The 15190-nt window shown below is 36.3% G+C and overlaps 2 protein-coding genes across 3 annotated transcripts in view; both read right to left on the reverse strand.

Annotated features, from left to right (window-relative positions):
• The window catches only part of BAAT (bile acid-CoA:amino acid N-acyltransferase), a 29386-nt gene extending 23343 nt beyond the window's left edge, over window positions 1-6043 (reverse strand). The window contains exons 1-3 of one of the 2 annotated variants that reach the window (XM_003940096.3): window positions 5955-6043; window positions 3976-4154; window positions 6-101 (exon numbers count right to left, since the gene is read on the reverse strand). The gene's annotated coding sequence lies outside the window, so the exon portion shown is untranslated. Of the gene's footprint in view, window positions 1-5; window positions 102-3975; window positions 5727-5954 lie in introns of those variants that run through there. The other variant, XM_010350826.3, reaches the window with a different exon arrangement.
• MRPL50 (mitochondrial ribosomal protein L50) lies at window positions 5816-15039 on the reverse strand. Its single transcript, XM_010350827.3, has 2 exons — window positions 14924-15039; window positions 5816-6720 (listed from the first exon to the last, which is right to left on the reverse strand). Exons 1-2 carry the CDS (start codon window positions 15013-15015, stop codon window positions 6333-6335), a joined length of 480 nt encoding a protein of 159 aa, XP_010349129.1. The 5' UTR covers window positions 15016-15039; the 3' UTR covers window positions 5816-6332.
• Window positions 15040-15190: the final 151 nt, after the last annotated feature.

The raw sequence follows: 15190 nt of genomic DNA on the forward strand, positions 1-15190 counted from the left end.
ATTACCTGGACTTTCCCTCTTGAGCCTTCTTTTCCAGCAGTAAAAGGAAAATGACAGACCTCCACCACAAGTTGCCCAGGAGGCCAAAACCTCCAGTATGCCTTTTGAAGAGTAACAGAGCTAACTTCAGTGCCAGGTTACCACATACCATTTGCTCTAGTTTCCTATTAACTTTTAACAGTTACTGAAGCCAGTAAATGTATCACTATTTTCCCTGTTCATGTTCTGTTCTCTTGAAATCTCTCTGTCTTAGGGATTGCCACTACATTTTACTCACATATTTTAATAATTTTCTTTATAGAAGTTGTTTGACCTCTATTGGCACCATTAGGGCATATATTTCCTCTACAATAAAATACTCAAGGTAACTTCTGAAGGGCTCTGCATTTGCAAATCTTTCTTTCCTGAACAGCATAAGCTGAAAAATACAAATGTGATCACAGTAACCAGTAATAAAACACTCAAGCCCCACTTTCAGAATGTGGGGAGCACCAAATTTCCTACTAATCCCCCTCAACTAATTCACACAGGTTTTTGAAATAGCTATAGAATGAAATGTTAGTAGGACTTTACATAACAAGAAAATAAAAGGACTATCTCCATAGGGGTATTGGATCTTTTTTGAGGTGATGGAGCATTTAAAAAGTGCAAACTTTTTTTTTGAGACGGAGTTTTCGCTCTTGTTATCCAGGCTGGAGTGCAATGGCGCAATCTCGGCTCATGGCAACCTCCGCCTCCTGGGTTCAGGCAATTCTCCTGCCTCAGCCTCCTGAGTAGCTAGGATTATAGGCACGCGCCACCATGCCCAGCTAATTTTTTGTATTTTTTTTTAGTAGAAACGGGGTTTCACCATGTTGAACAGGTTGGTCTCGATCTCTTGACCTCGTGATCCACCCACCTCAGCCTCCCAAAGTGCTGGGATTACAGGCTTGAGCCACCGCGCCCGGCCTAAAAAGTGCAAACTTAAAAGAAACCATTGGCAAACTCAACTTCTTTAATTTTAAGGAAGTCTGATGGCCAAATACTCCGTAAAAAAATTGAAAACTACAAGCTACTACCTTGTAAGACTTATGCTACAGATACAACTGATTAAGAATTATTAACTAGTATACATAAAATATTCCTAAAAAAGTATGTCTAAAAATCTTAGATGAATAGGAGAAAAAGACTTAAACAGGTACTAATGAGACACAAGCATAAGCATATGGGAAAAAGGCTTAACTTCATTTATTATCAAAGAAATGCAAATTAAAATCATGGGGCATATTTCTACCTATAAGGTTGGCAAAAATTAAAAATTCCAAAAATAAGAGTTGGTTAGGAAGTGAATCACTCAGACTCAAGCCCTACTGAGGGAATATAAATTGGTACCACCACTTCAGAAAGCAATTTGACATTGTCTAATAAATGTGACAATATGAATAACTTTTGACCCAGCCATTCCTCTTCTAGAGAACAAAAATATATGAATTACAACTACATGCAATTACCTGGATGAATCTTACAAACATAATATTGTTAGAATATTATAACATTGTCATAAATACTCACAAAGCCACAAAGCAATCTTTCAAATTTATATTTGCTGAACTAAAACTATAGGCCATACTTTTGGAGTAAATCTTTAAACAAACCAAGGAATGAATTACTAAGAATCTGGATAGTGGTGAAAAATTATTAATGTAGTTTACATTGACAGAATGCAACTAAGTGAATGAAAAAAATACATTCCATGCAACAGTAAGCATAAGAAACCTAAAGTAGTAATGACTATAATTATAAATATTACATATCTATGACAGGATCATAAAAATCATAAATTCCAATAATGGATTTTAAGATATCAATAGGGCAAAAATTGACAGAATTAAAGGGAGAAATAGGAAAAATAGATAATTCCATAACCATAAATGGAGTTTTTTAAATCCCTCTTTAAACCATAGATTTGAACAGTATAATGACCTTACCCTCATCACCTCAATAACTTCAAATGTACATGGCATGTTCAACAAGATAGGCCATAAGTTGTGCCATAAAATTGCAATACATGTAAAAATACTGAAATCACATATTCTCAATGAAATTAGTAATTAAAAACAGTAAGGTATCTAGAAAACTCTCAAGTATTTGAAAATCAAACATATTTCTAATAAGTCATGAGTCAAAAAGAAATCATACTGGAAATTAGGAAATATTTCAAACTGAATGATAAAGGAAGAACAATATAAATAATTTTAAAATTATAAAATAAAGCTAAAGCTAAAAAATTGATAAACTACAACCTAGACTGATTAAATAAAAACAAGACAGGACACAAATAACTCAAAATGAAAGTGGACTTTTTATTATAGATCCAATTGACATTAGCTAGGGAATATTACAAACAATTTTATGCTAACGAATTTGATAACTTACACGAGATCAATTACTTGAAGAAATATACGGAAGAAAAAATGAGACCAAGAAACATAATAATTTATGGACAACTAAATAAACCAGGATTGGATTCTGGACTGGAGGTGAAATTGCACAGGTCATTACTAGGACATTGGTGAAATTTGAATGCAGACGCTGTATTATTGCTATATCACTGTTACATATTTTGAATTTGATATTTCATTATGGAAAGCAGAACTTTGGTGGTCGCTGCAGTCTATTACTGTACAGCTAAGATTAATTTTGAATTCTATGGAATCGGAGGACACAGACTATTTTTAAATTTGGAAACCTTTCAAGTAAAAGCTTTAGGACTTTAGCACTGTGAAACAACCTAGTAAAATTTAAAGGTCCTTGTTACTTTGTGTTTTATGATTCACAGAATACATGCTAATGGGACTGTGAATCAAAGAAGCAGGACCAAACTGTTCATTCTTAGTTCGTTTAGGGTCAAGAAATTTACAGTCGAGTAGCTTCTGCTTCTAAGTAGGAAGATTTATGGCAAACCAACTCTCTAAGAACTAGAAAAACGCAGGATAAAAAAGAACAGAAAAGCAAAACACTGGGAAAAACTTAAGTATCTAATTGAATATTGGTTGAAAAATTGCAATGACATAATTATACAATATGCTATTAATCAAATTTGTTACTCTTGTCTATTTAAAAATATGGAGAAATGATTATAATGTAAAGAGGGGCATGATGCCACAGTAATTGTAAAATACAGAAAAAAAAATTTTCATACGGAAATATACCAAAATGTTAGGTAATTACAAGAAGCAATTTATTTTATTTTTTTTTTTTTTTGAGATGGAGTTTTGCTCTGGTTCCCCAGGCTAGAGTGCAATGACACTATCTCAGCTCATTGCAACCTCCGCTTCCCGGGTTCAAGCGATTCTCCAGCCTCAGCCTCCCGAGTAGCTGGGATTACACAAATGTGCCAACACGCCCAGCTAATTCTGTATTTTTAGCAGAGACGGGGTTTCTCCATATTGGTCAGGTTGATCTCGAACTCCCGACCTCAGGTGATACACCCACCTCAGCCTCCCAAAGTGCTAGGATTACAGGCGTGAGCCCCTGTGCCCAGCTTCTTTTTTTTTTTTTTCATTCTTGGTTTTGCTTTTTATCTTTCCCAACCTTCTAAAGAGAATGTGCTATTTTTAAGAAAAAGAATGACATGTTAAGATAGGAGAAGTCTATTTTATGCTATTTAAAACATATATTGCGTATGTAAAACCATTCTATTGAGTCTGAATCTCTATTTTATCAGCAGGCTTTATGTAAGCATACCTACTAAGCTTACAGAAATTCCAACTAAGTAAAATTAGTTAAAGGATATCCTTTTTATGTAGCAACCATTAAATTTTAAAACAGTAAACCCTTTAAAATTACATCATATGTTTGACTATCTCATTAAACGAGTTAGCAAGCCTAATTTAATCTTTGAGGAAAACTGAAGGCTGTTATTTTGATATAGTCACTGTATTGAACTAAAAACCAGTGATGCCCTCTAGAGGTACTGATGGACGTGCAGCTTACCTTCCCTGTCCGGATGTGTTTACCCTCCTTGTTGGCTAAATTTACGATGACTGTTTCAGGCAGTGGTACTTGTCTCCCAACTCAATACTAGCATCTTCTAGATCCATGTTCTCAAAACATAATCGGCTTTTGAAGCATGCAGAAGCTCAGGATGTACTCCAGACTTACCGAATCAGAATCTGCATTTTTAAAAGATCCCCACATGAAAATCATCAATAAAAGATCCCCAAATGATTAATATGCATATTAAATTTTGAAAATACAGCTCACTCTAGGCTACAAAGGAGAAATTTCTTCTAACAGTCACATGAAGCTGCTTGGTTTTTGCAGTTAACTCTCCAGTTGTAACCAAGTGTTTTTCCACACAGACCTCCTCATCCCTTAGTTTCAATTTGGCCTTTGTTTTCCTGTCTATGGATCACAAAGAAAAACTGTATAGAAAGTGAGATAATCAAATCCAGTATACAAAATTCCAATGCTGAATCTTTTATATAGTAGAAGCTGGACATACAGTAGGTCTTCTGTATCTGTGTGTTCCCCAACTGTGGATTCAACCAACTATGGATCAAAAATGTTCGGGGGGAAAAAAGATAACTGTATAATCAGCTTTTGAAGCATGCTTCAGGAAAACTAAAAGCCGTTATTCTGATATATTCACTCAATATGTATACTTTTTTTCCTTCTCGTTATTCCCTAATCAGCATAACAACTATTTACGTAGCACTTACATTGTATTCAGTACCATAAGTAATCTAAAGATGATTTAAGGTATATGGGAGGATGTGCATATGTTATATGCAAATACTACATCATTTTATACAAAAGGCTTGGGCATCTGTGGACTTTGGTATCCAAGCAGGTGTCCTGGAACCAATCCCCAACGGTTATCAAGATATCAACTCAATGTTTAAGCTCCAGAACTCCAGGCACTGACACCTGAAGTTCTTGAATGAAGTGCCTTCGGATGACATTTGTAGGGCATGGCTGTACTATTAACTAATTTTCTTAATGAACATTCCAGAATTTATATACCCAACTGAATTTTGCCCTCTTCAAGTCACCCTGGAAAAGAGAGTAAATGCAATTTCTTTTGTTAAAAATCTTTCTATCACATTTCTTTAGGAATTGTCAGAGTCAAAACAATATGAGACATTCCTTCTGTCTCATTACTCTCCAGCCGTATCTAACGCTTGAACAAAAATAATCCTGGCCAGGCGCGGTGGCTCATGCCTGTAATCCCAGCACTTTGAGAGGCCAAGGCAGGCGGATCATGAGGTCAGGAGTTCGATACCAGCCTGGCCAACATGGTGAAACCCTGTCTCTGCTAAAGATACAAAAATTTAGCTGGGCGTGGTGGCGTATGCCTGGAATCTCCACTACCTGGGAGGCTGAGGTAGAAGAATCACTTGAACCTGGGAGGCAGAGGGTACAATAAACCAAGATTGTGTCACTTCACTCTAGCCTGGGTGACAGGGTGAGACTCCGTCTCAAAATAAATAATCCCAAATTTAACAACTAACTTTGTCATTCAGAACCATCTGATAACCTGCTATTTAAGTAATTTCCACAAATTAAGTCCATTAAAGTACAAAGACTTGCTATTCTAGTGAATACTCAACATCACTTTTTAGAAGTTATAGAAAAAAGGTTTAAAATAAGCATCATCTCCTCTGAAGAGAATACACAATTTAGACATAGAATCTGGCATATCTCTTACGAGCAAGAGTCATAGCACTCAATAGTTGGCATGTATTCTAATTTTTCAAAGTTATACTCACTGTAAAGAAATGCGAAGGCACAACAGAAGTAAATTTCACTTAAAAAAATTTACAACACACAATACACTTCAACAAATCTACTTTAATTCCAAAAGAAATTAATCTAGAATGGTCAGTAACATGCAACATACTTCTGTTTCCTTTATAGGTATCTATCTAATACAAGTTTATTTGTATATGTGCAATATATAATAACTCTACCTTAGATATGAGTCCTAATAGGATGAAAATATTTTCTTGCAACTACTACTTTATGCCTAATGAAGGGTGTGAACTTGACATGTCCTCCTGTCTTAAATCCAAGTTAATGACAGTGTCCTCTCAAAATGTTTCAAATTATTAATGACTTAATTTCATTTAAAAAAAACAGTTTCAGCAAATATGAAAGTAGAAAGTCCTGTTATTTGTCCATTTATAATATGAGAAAAAAAATAAGAGATGATACATTCATCTATAGAAAGAGTGGGTTTAGAGAACAGTTCTGGTAGTATTTCTTATGGTAAAGTATTGAAAGGTATGATAAGCAGCCCCCTTGCCCAGGGAAAAAAATGATTTCAAGGTGTTTCTCTTCCAAATTGCTTAGTAACTCCAAGTGATCTTCAAATTGGGGGGCAGATTACTGGCACTGAGTTCATCAAATTTAGATCTATCTTGAACAGGAATGTTATAGAATTCAAGAACATCTCTAACCCTGCACATCTGGTGGAGTCTGGAATTAGGGACTACATGACCCAAGTCATCAGCTAAATGTACCAAGAGACTGAACTTTAGACGACCATCTTCCAGGGAGACGTCTTGCCAATCACAAGGAAGAGATGAACCAAAAACTTTTTTAACATAAGATTCCAAACGACTCTGGAGATCTTCAGGTGGTGTGTATGCTCGGCTTCGTAAGGGTGGACACACTAGGATAGATTCCTTTTTCACCTCTTCTACAGTCTCAGCAACCACTGGCTCTATTTCTTTTCTGGAATGATCAAAAACAAACATATTAATCTTTGGTTTACCACATTAATGAAGTTGAAAAACATGAGACCAAATCTTGCCTACCAATCAAAATCAACAAATGCACACTGACTACCTCTGGGACTGTGGAGAGTAGGAAAGAATGAGATAGGCCCCTGCCCTTGAAACGTTCATAGTTGAACTGAGTTGGGAGAGACAGACAAAAACTAAGTACATATTTTACATACTGTAAGAATTCCTAAGAATGGGTGAAGAAGTAAGGTAAATATTTCTTACTGTCCTCCAAGATCCAACCCCGTCCTCCAAGATCCAGCCCCAGTCTGCCTTGCTATTCTCACTTCTCACTGATCACCTACATGTACTCCATGTGCTACTCTATATCCTGTGTCCCAAGCACACTCCCATTTTCCTGACACAATGTGTTAGCTCAAGTTATACCTTTTCTGAAATGCCTTTTATCTTCACCTATGGAAATCTTGCTTATTCTGTAAGTCTTAGGATAAAATTGTTCTCTTCCAAGAGGACTAATTTCTAGAATCAAACATAACTGTAATATCATGTGATCTCTTCAGCACTTTATACAGCTCTCAGAGGACATCACATCCTACCTGAGTTTTAATTTTACTTACATTCTACTTCACAGAAAGTGAAGAGATGGAAAAAGATATTCCATGCAAACAGAAACCAAAAAGAACAAGAGAAGCTACACTTACATCAGATAACAGAGATTTCAAGTCAACAACTATAAAAGAGACAAAGAAAGTCATTGCATAATCATAAAAGGGTCAATTCAACAACCACAGATATATATAATATATCTATGGTTGCATATATATATTATAAATGTATATGCAACCAATATTGGAGAACCTAAACATATGACACAAATATTAATAGATCTAAAGGAAGGGACAGACTTCAATACAATAGTTGTAGATTTCAATACCCCCCTCTCAATAATAGACAGATCATCCAGACAAAATCAACAAAGAAACACTGAAATTACATTCTGGACCAAATGGACTTGACACTTAGAGAACATTTCACCCAATTGTTGCAGAATACACATTATTCTCATGAGTACATGGTACATTCTCCAGGGCAGACTGTACCCTAGAACACAAAACAAGTTTTAACAAATTCATAAAACTCAAAATCATATCAAGGACTTATCTAACGACAATGAAATAAAACTAGAAATCAGTAACAAAACTCTGGAAACTATATACCTACATAAAAATTAAATAACATGCTCCCAAATGACCAATGAGTCAATGACGAAATTAGGAAGGAAATTTTAAAATGTCTTGAAGCAATAAAAATGAAAATACAACACATCAAAACCTATCCAATACAGCAAGAGAAGTAATAAGAGGGAAGCTTATAGTAATAGACACCTACATGAAAAAAGAAAAACTTCAAATAAACAGTCTAAAGATGCACCTTAAAAAATTAGAAAAAGATAAAGCAAACCCAAAATTAGTAGAAGGAAAGAATAAGATCAGTGTAGAACTGAAACAGACTAAAAAAGCAATAAAAAGATCAATGAATTGAAAAGCTGGTTTATTAAAAAGTTAAAATCAACAAACCTTTAGCTAGACTAAGAAAAACAGAAAGAAAACACAAATAAATCAAATCAGAAGCAAAAAAGGAGACATTACAACTGACATCACAAAAATTTAAAGACTAATTAGAGATTATTACAACCAACTATATGCCAATAGATTGGAAAACCTAGAAGAGATGGATTAATTCCTAAATACAGACAACTTACCAGAACTTAATCATGAAGCAACAAAAAACTCAAACAGAAGTAATGAGATAAACGCTGTAATAAAAATCTGCCATCAAAGAAAAGCTTAAGATCTGATGGCTTCACTAATGAACTCTACCATGCATTTAAAGAAGAATTAATAACCAACCAATACCGATTCTACCAAAACTATTCCAAAACACTGAAGAGGAGAGATTACTTTGAAACACAGTCTACAAGGCCACATTACCCTGATACCAAAACCAGACAAAGGCAAAATAAAAAAGGAAAATGCTACAGGACAGCATTCCTGATAGGCACATGCAAAAATCCTCAAAAAAACATAAGCAAGCAGAATTAAACTACACATTAAAATGATCATTCACCACGACCAAGTGGGATTCATCCAGGATGCAAGAATGGTTCAACATATATCAATGAACTTGATCCATCACACTGATAGAATCAAGAACAAGAATCATTTCAATAGATGCTTTAAAAGCATTTCATAGAATTCAACATTCTTTCTGGATAAAAACTGTCAATACACTGGATACAGAAGGAACATGCCTCAACATAATAAAGGTCATATATGACAAAACCACCAAACAAGGACACAAAACAAGCCACCATCATTAAATGGGGAAAAATTTGAAAGCCTTTCCTCTAAGATCTTGAATGAGACAAGGATGCTCACTTTCATTACCTGTACTGAACACAGGACTTGAACTCGCAGCTACAGCAATTAGACAAGAGAAACAAATAAAGTACATCAAAATTGAAAAGAAGTCAAATTGTTCTTATTTGATATATGATCTTACATATTATATGTGATACATAATCTTATATATCTTGTTTATATATAATCTTATAACCTAAATAATACACCAAAAAACTCTTAGAAATAATAAATTCAGTAAAGTTTCAGGATGTACAAATCAACAAACAAAATCAGTAGCATTTCCATATGCCAAGAGTGAACAATCTGAAAAATCAAGAAATAAATTCCATTAACAATAGCCACACATACATAAAAAATCTAGGAATAAACTTCAACAAAGAAGTAAAAGCTGGGCAGGGTGGCTCAAGCCTGTAATCCCAGCACTTTGGGAGGCCGAGGTGGGTGGATCATGAAGTCAAGAGATCGAGACCATCCTGGTCAACATGGTGAAAACCCGTCTCTACTAAAAATACAAAAAAAATTAGCTGGGCATGGTGGCACGTGCCTGTAATCCTAGCTACTCAGGAGGCTGAGGCAGGAGAATTGCCTGAACACAGGAGGCGGAGGTTGCAGTGAGCCAAGATTGCGCCATTGCACTCCAGCCTGGGTAACAAGAGCGAAACTCCATCTCAGAAAAAAAAAAAAAAAAAAAAAAAAGAAGTAAAAGATCTCTACAATAAAAACTACAAAACTCTAATGAAAAAATGGAAGAGGACACACACAAAAATGGAAATATTCCATGTTCATGGATTGGGAGAATTAATGTTGTTAAAACGCTCATGCTACCCAAAGTGATAAACTGTCAACGTAATCCTTATCAAAATACCAATAATATTCTTCACAGAAATAGAAAAAAAAAAAAATCCTAAAATTCATATGAAACCACAAAATGCCCTGAATAGCCAAAATAATGCCAAGCAAAAAAAATAAAAAATAAAAAATAAAAAATAAAAAAGCTGTATTACATTACCTGACTTTAAAATATACTACAATGCTATAGCAAGCAAAACAGCATGGTGCTGGCATAAAAACAGGCAAGCAGAATCCAACAGAATCCAGAAACCAGAATTAAATCCATGCATTTATAACCAACTTACTTTCAACAAAGGTGCCAAGAATATATACTGGGTATAAAACAGTCTTCAATAAATGATACTGGAAAAAATGGATAACCATATGCATAAGAATGAAACTATACCCCTATTTCTCATCACATACAAAAATCAAATCAAAATGGACCAAACACTTAAATGTAAGACCTGTAACTGAAACCATCTTTGCAAAAGTTATAACCGAGGAAATTATGACAGTGAAACAGATCAGACCTAATCTACTCTACCTTGCATCTAACCTTTTAAGCTGTCCTTGTTCATTCCTGGGCGTAGGCCAAACTAACCATGGGAAATAATTCAGTTTATGATTTGACTCTGAAACAGCATTGATGATAGCCCTCTCCTGAAAAGACCTCCTTCTTGCCTGAGGACCAGTTTGCTTTTGCAGGACTAACAAATTAGCTACAAGATTAGAAATTATGGTTAAGGGTCATGCAGAGTCTGGCTGCAAGAGTATGATCCTCCCCAAATTGCTCCTGGGGATAACATGGCTATTTTAAAATCCAAGGTCAGTGCTTGAGATAGTTTGCAGAGCTCACACTCAGTGGATTAGCTCATACTACCAAAACCAGTAATCTGGCTCACCCAGTTCTGCAATCCCACCCAGGAACAGTAGAACTCACTTAGACCCCCTATGACTTCATTTCCAACCTGACAATCAATGCTCCCCACTTTCCGACCCCCTACCTGCCAAATTATCTCTAAAACCTTCAATCCCCAAGTTTTTGGGAAGACAGAACTGAGTAATAATAAAACTCCAGTCTTTCACACAGGTGCTCTGTGTGAATTATTCTTTCTCCATTGCAATTCCCGTCTTGATAAATCAGCTGTCTAAGCAAAGTGAACCCGTAGGGCAGTTACAAAACTATAGCACTACCAAAAGTAAACACTGGGGAAATGCTTCAGGACATTGGTCTGGGCAAGGGCCTTGAGTAAGACCTCCAAAGTGCAGGCAACAAGAACAAAAATAGACAAATGGGATTACATCAAACCAAAAAGCTTCTGCGTAGAAGAAAACATTGATTAAATGCTTCAGGACATTGATCTGGGCAATGACCTTTTGAGTAAGACCTCAAAAGCATAGGCAACAAGAACAAAAACAGACAAATGGGATTACATCAATCTAAAAAGCTTCTGCATAGCAAAGGCAACAATAAACAAGTGAACAGACAACCTACAGAATAGGAGAAAGACTGGCAAACTATCTGACAAGGGATTAATAACCAGAATATATAAAAAACCCAAACAACTCAATAACAAAAAAGTAATCTGATTTTAAAATGAGCAAAAGATCTGAATACACATTTCTCCAAGAAGATACACAAATGACCAACAAGTCACTAGAAAAAATGATCTCTAATCATCAGGGAAATGCAACTCAAAACCACAATGAGGTATCATCTCACCTCAGTTAAGATGACTATTATTTAAAAGACAAAAAAATAACAAATACTGGCAAGGATGTGAAGAAAGGGGAACACCAGTGTACTGTTGGTGGGAATGTAAATTAGTACAATAATTACGGAGAAAAGTATGGAAATTTCTTAAAAAAACTAAAAATAGAATTACCACATGATCCAGCAATCCTACTGCTGGGTTATTCAAAAGAAAGAAAATCAGTCTATCAGAGATATCTGCACTCTATGTTTATTGCAGCACTATTCACAATAGTCAAGATAGGGAAACAAACTAAGTTTCTACCAGTGGATGAATGGATATAAAAAAAATCTGTACATATACTCAATGGAATATTATTCAGCCATCAAGGATGAAATCCTGTCATTTGTAGTAACATGGATGAAACTGGAGGACACTGTTAGGTGAAATAAGCTAAGTCCAGAAAGACAAATAACATATGTTCTCACTCCCACGTGCGAACCATAAAAATATTTAACTTTATGGAGGTAGTAATAAAGTGTTGGTTACCAGAGGCTGGGAAGGATAGTGAGGAGGTATGCTATGAAGACAGATTGGTTAATCAGTACAAAAATACAGTTAGAGTAAGTTGTAGTGTTTGATTTCACGATTGGGTAACGATAGTAATAATTTAGTTATATTTCAAAATAGCTTTAGAATGTTCCCAAAACAAAGAAACAAATTTTTGAGGTGATAGATATGTCAACCATTCAGATTTGGCCATTATATACTGTATACTTGCATCAAAATATCACATGTACCACATAAATTTGTACAACTATTATGCATCCATAAACATTAAAAAAATTACAATGAAACATCACCTCATATCCATTAGGATGGTCATTACCAAAAAGACAAGTGTGGGGAGGACATGGAAAAAAGGGCAATCTTATATTCTGCTGGTAGGAATGAATACTGGCAGAGCCATTATAAAAAACAGTATTGAGGTTCCTCAAAAAGTTGTAAACAGAACTTTCCTAACTATCCTATCTAGCAATCTTATTACTGGGTAAGATTCCATTTCCAAAGGAAATGAAAGCAGTATCTCAAAAATATATCTGCACTCTCAGGTTCATTGCAGCATGTGTGTATACATGTATACACACATACATAAACACACAATTTTTAAGGCTCAATAAAATGCCATGTGTATATATGTATGTGTGTGTCTATGTATGTATAAATACATGTACATTATGTGCATGCAACGCATACACACACACACACACACACACACACACACACACACATAAAATGGCATTTTATTCAGCCTTAAAAAAGGATTTTTGTAATACCTGGATGAACCTGGAAAATATTATGCTAAGAGAAATAAGCCAGATAGAAAAATACCACATGATATCACTTACATGTGGTATCTAAAACAGTCAAATTCACAGAAACAGAGAGTAGGATGGTGGTTACCAGGGGTGTTAGAAATGGAGAGATATTGGGCAAAGGTAAAATTTAAAGAGACCTAATGTACACCCTGGTGACAATCATTAATACTATATTGTATACTTGAAAGCTTCCAGGAGTAAATTTTAAGTGTTTTCACCACACACACAAAAATAGTAACTGACCAGGTGTGGTGGCTCACCCCTGTAATCCCAGCAATTTGGGAGGCTGACGGGGGAAGATTACTTGAGCCCAGGTGTTCAAGACCAGCCTGGGCAACACAGTGAGACTTCCGTTATCTAAAACAAAACAAAAAGTATGTGAAGAGATGAATATGATCATTCACTTGACTAATAACATCGTTTTATACCTTTAACATAAATTTTTAAAAATAAGTAATAAAGAAAATATAATTCATCATTCTCAGTTATCTCTTATTTTCTCTAGTTTTCCTCATAATTTACCACATCCTAAAATTACATTACACATTTGTTCATTTCTTCCTCGATTAGAACATATGCTCTATGAGAACAAAAATTTAGTCTGTTTTAGTAACCTCTGTATTCTTAAAACACCTAAAATATAGCCTGGCGTATAGTAAACAGTCTAAAAAATATTTGTTGAGTCACTGAATAAAACACACTTGGAAGAGATCTGAGAGATAATAACAAATATTAATCAAAGAAGAGGGAAAGCTAATACATGAGCTAATGAAAAAAATCTTTCCTAATTGTAGTAGTTTTTGTTTGAAACCTAAGAGCGCATACATTGGTCTCTACAGTTCCCACCATACGTTTTGATTTCCTAAACACTATATAAGTCCAATTAGATTTACCTTCAAACAACTACACATGGTGCAGCCGTGCAGTGGAAAATGCAACAGATGGGGAGTTAGGTGACATATGTTCTAGATTCAGCTTTGCAATTAACTTGCTTTCTGATTTTGGGAAAAACACTTCCCTCCTGTGGGCCTCCGTTTCCTTATATTTTGGAATACCTCGAGGATGAGAAGAGATTTTGTTTTTCCTGCTGCATCCTAGGCGCTTACAGTAATCTGGCCCTGAGAAATCTGCTGAATGACTCAGAGAATGAACACACAAAATGAGGAGACCGTACTACATTTCTGAACCTTGCTTGTGAAGAAACACAGCCGGCAAATAATGAGTTTAGTTTACCAAGCGCTTTCTTCCTTTCTTTCTAAATTTGAGATGGAATTTCACTCATCGCCCAGGCTGGAGTGCAATGGCGCAATCTCGGCTCACTGCAACCTCCGCATCGCGGCTTCATGCGATTCTCCTGCCTCAGCCTCCCGAGTAGCTACGATTACAGGCGTGTGCACCATGACGCCTGGCTAATTTTTTGTATTTTAAGTAGAGACGGGGTTTCGCCAAGGTGTCCAGACTGGTCTCAAACTCCTGACCTCAGGTGATGCTCCCGCCTCGGCCTCCCAAAGTGCTGGGATTACAGGAGTGAGCCACCACGCCCGGCCTATCGGGCGCTTTCATGTGTTTGCAGACAACACACTGGGTGCGTCGCACACGAGGTTAATCCTGTTTGCTTAATAAATGAATGAATGAAGTGAAAGGGAAAGGGGGTAGTATTTCCGTTATAAGATGAGAAAACCAAGAGGGGAAGAAACTGGGTCCCACCACTCAATGAGTGCTTCTCAACTCGGGACCCTAACGGGACCTTCTCGTCCGTGCTCTGATCAGGCGCGGCACCACGAAGGCGTAACCCTCTCTTTTGAACTCGTCCCTCCTTAACTTTCCTTGAACGTGACCCACCGTCCACCCTTCAGCTTTACCTGGATCGAGACCAAAATTCTCTACGTGGTGCCCCTGAGACTTTCCACATGAAGACTCTTCTGGTAACGCAGGACACAGACCGCGCGGCCATTTTTGCTGAGATCCACTGACGTAAGAGCGGCCCTCAGCCAACAGTGACGCGCCCAGACAGCCAATCGGATACAAGCTCAGTGGCAAGCGTTTTCTTTTTCGGGTAGGCTCCCTCGCCCTTTGCACGCTGGGAAATGTAGTCTGGTAGCTGTTGCCGGCGGCGTCTGGGTCGCGGC

This window comes from Saimiri boliviensis, chromosome 2 (genome assembly GCF_048565385.1).
Source record: "Saimiri boliviensis isolate mSaiBol1 chromosome 2, mSaiBol1.pri, whole genome shotgun sequence".
Classification (NCBI taxonomy): Eukaryota; Metazoa; Chordata; class Mammalia; order Primates; family Cebidae; genus Saimiri; species Saimiri boliviensis.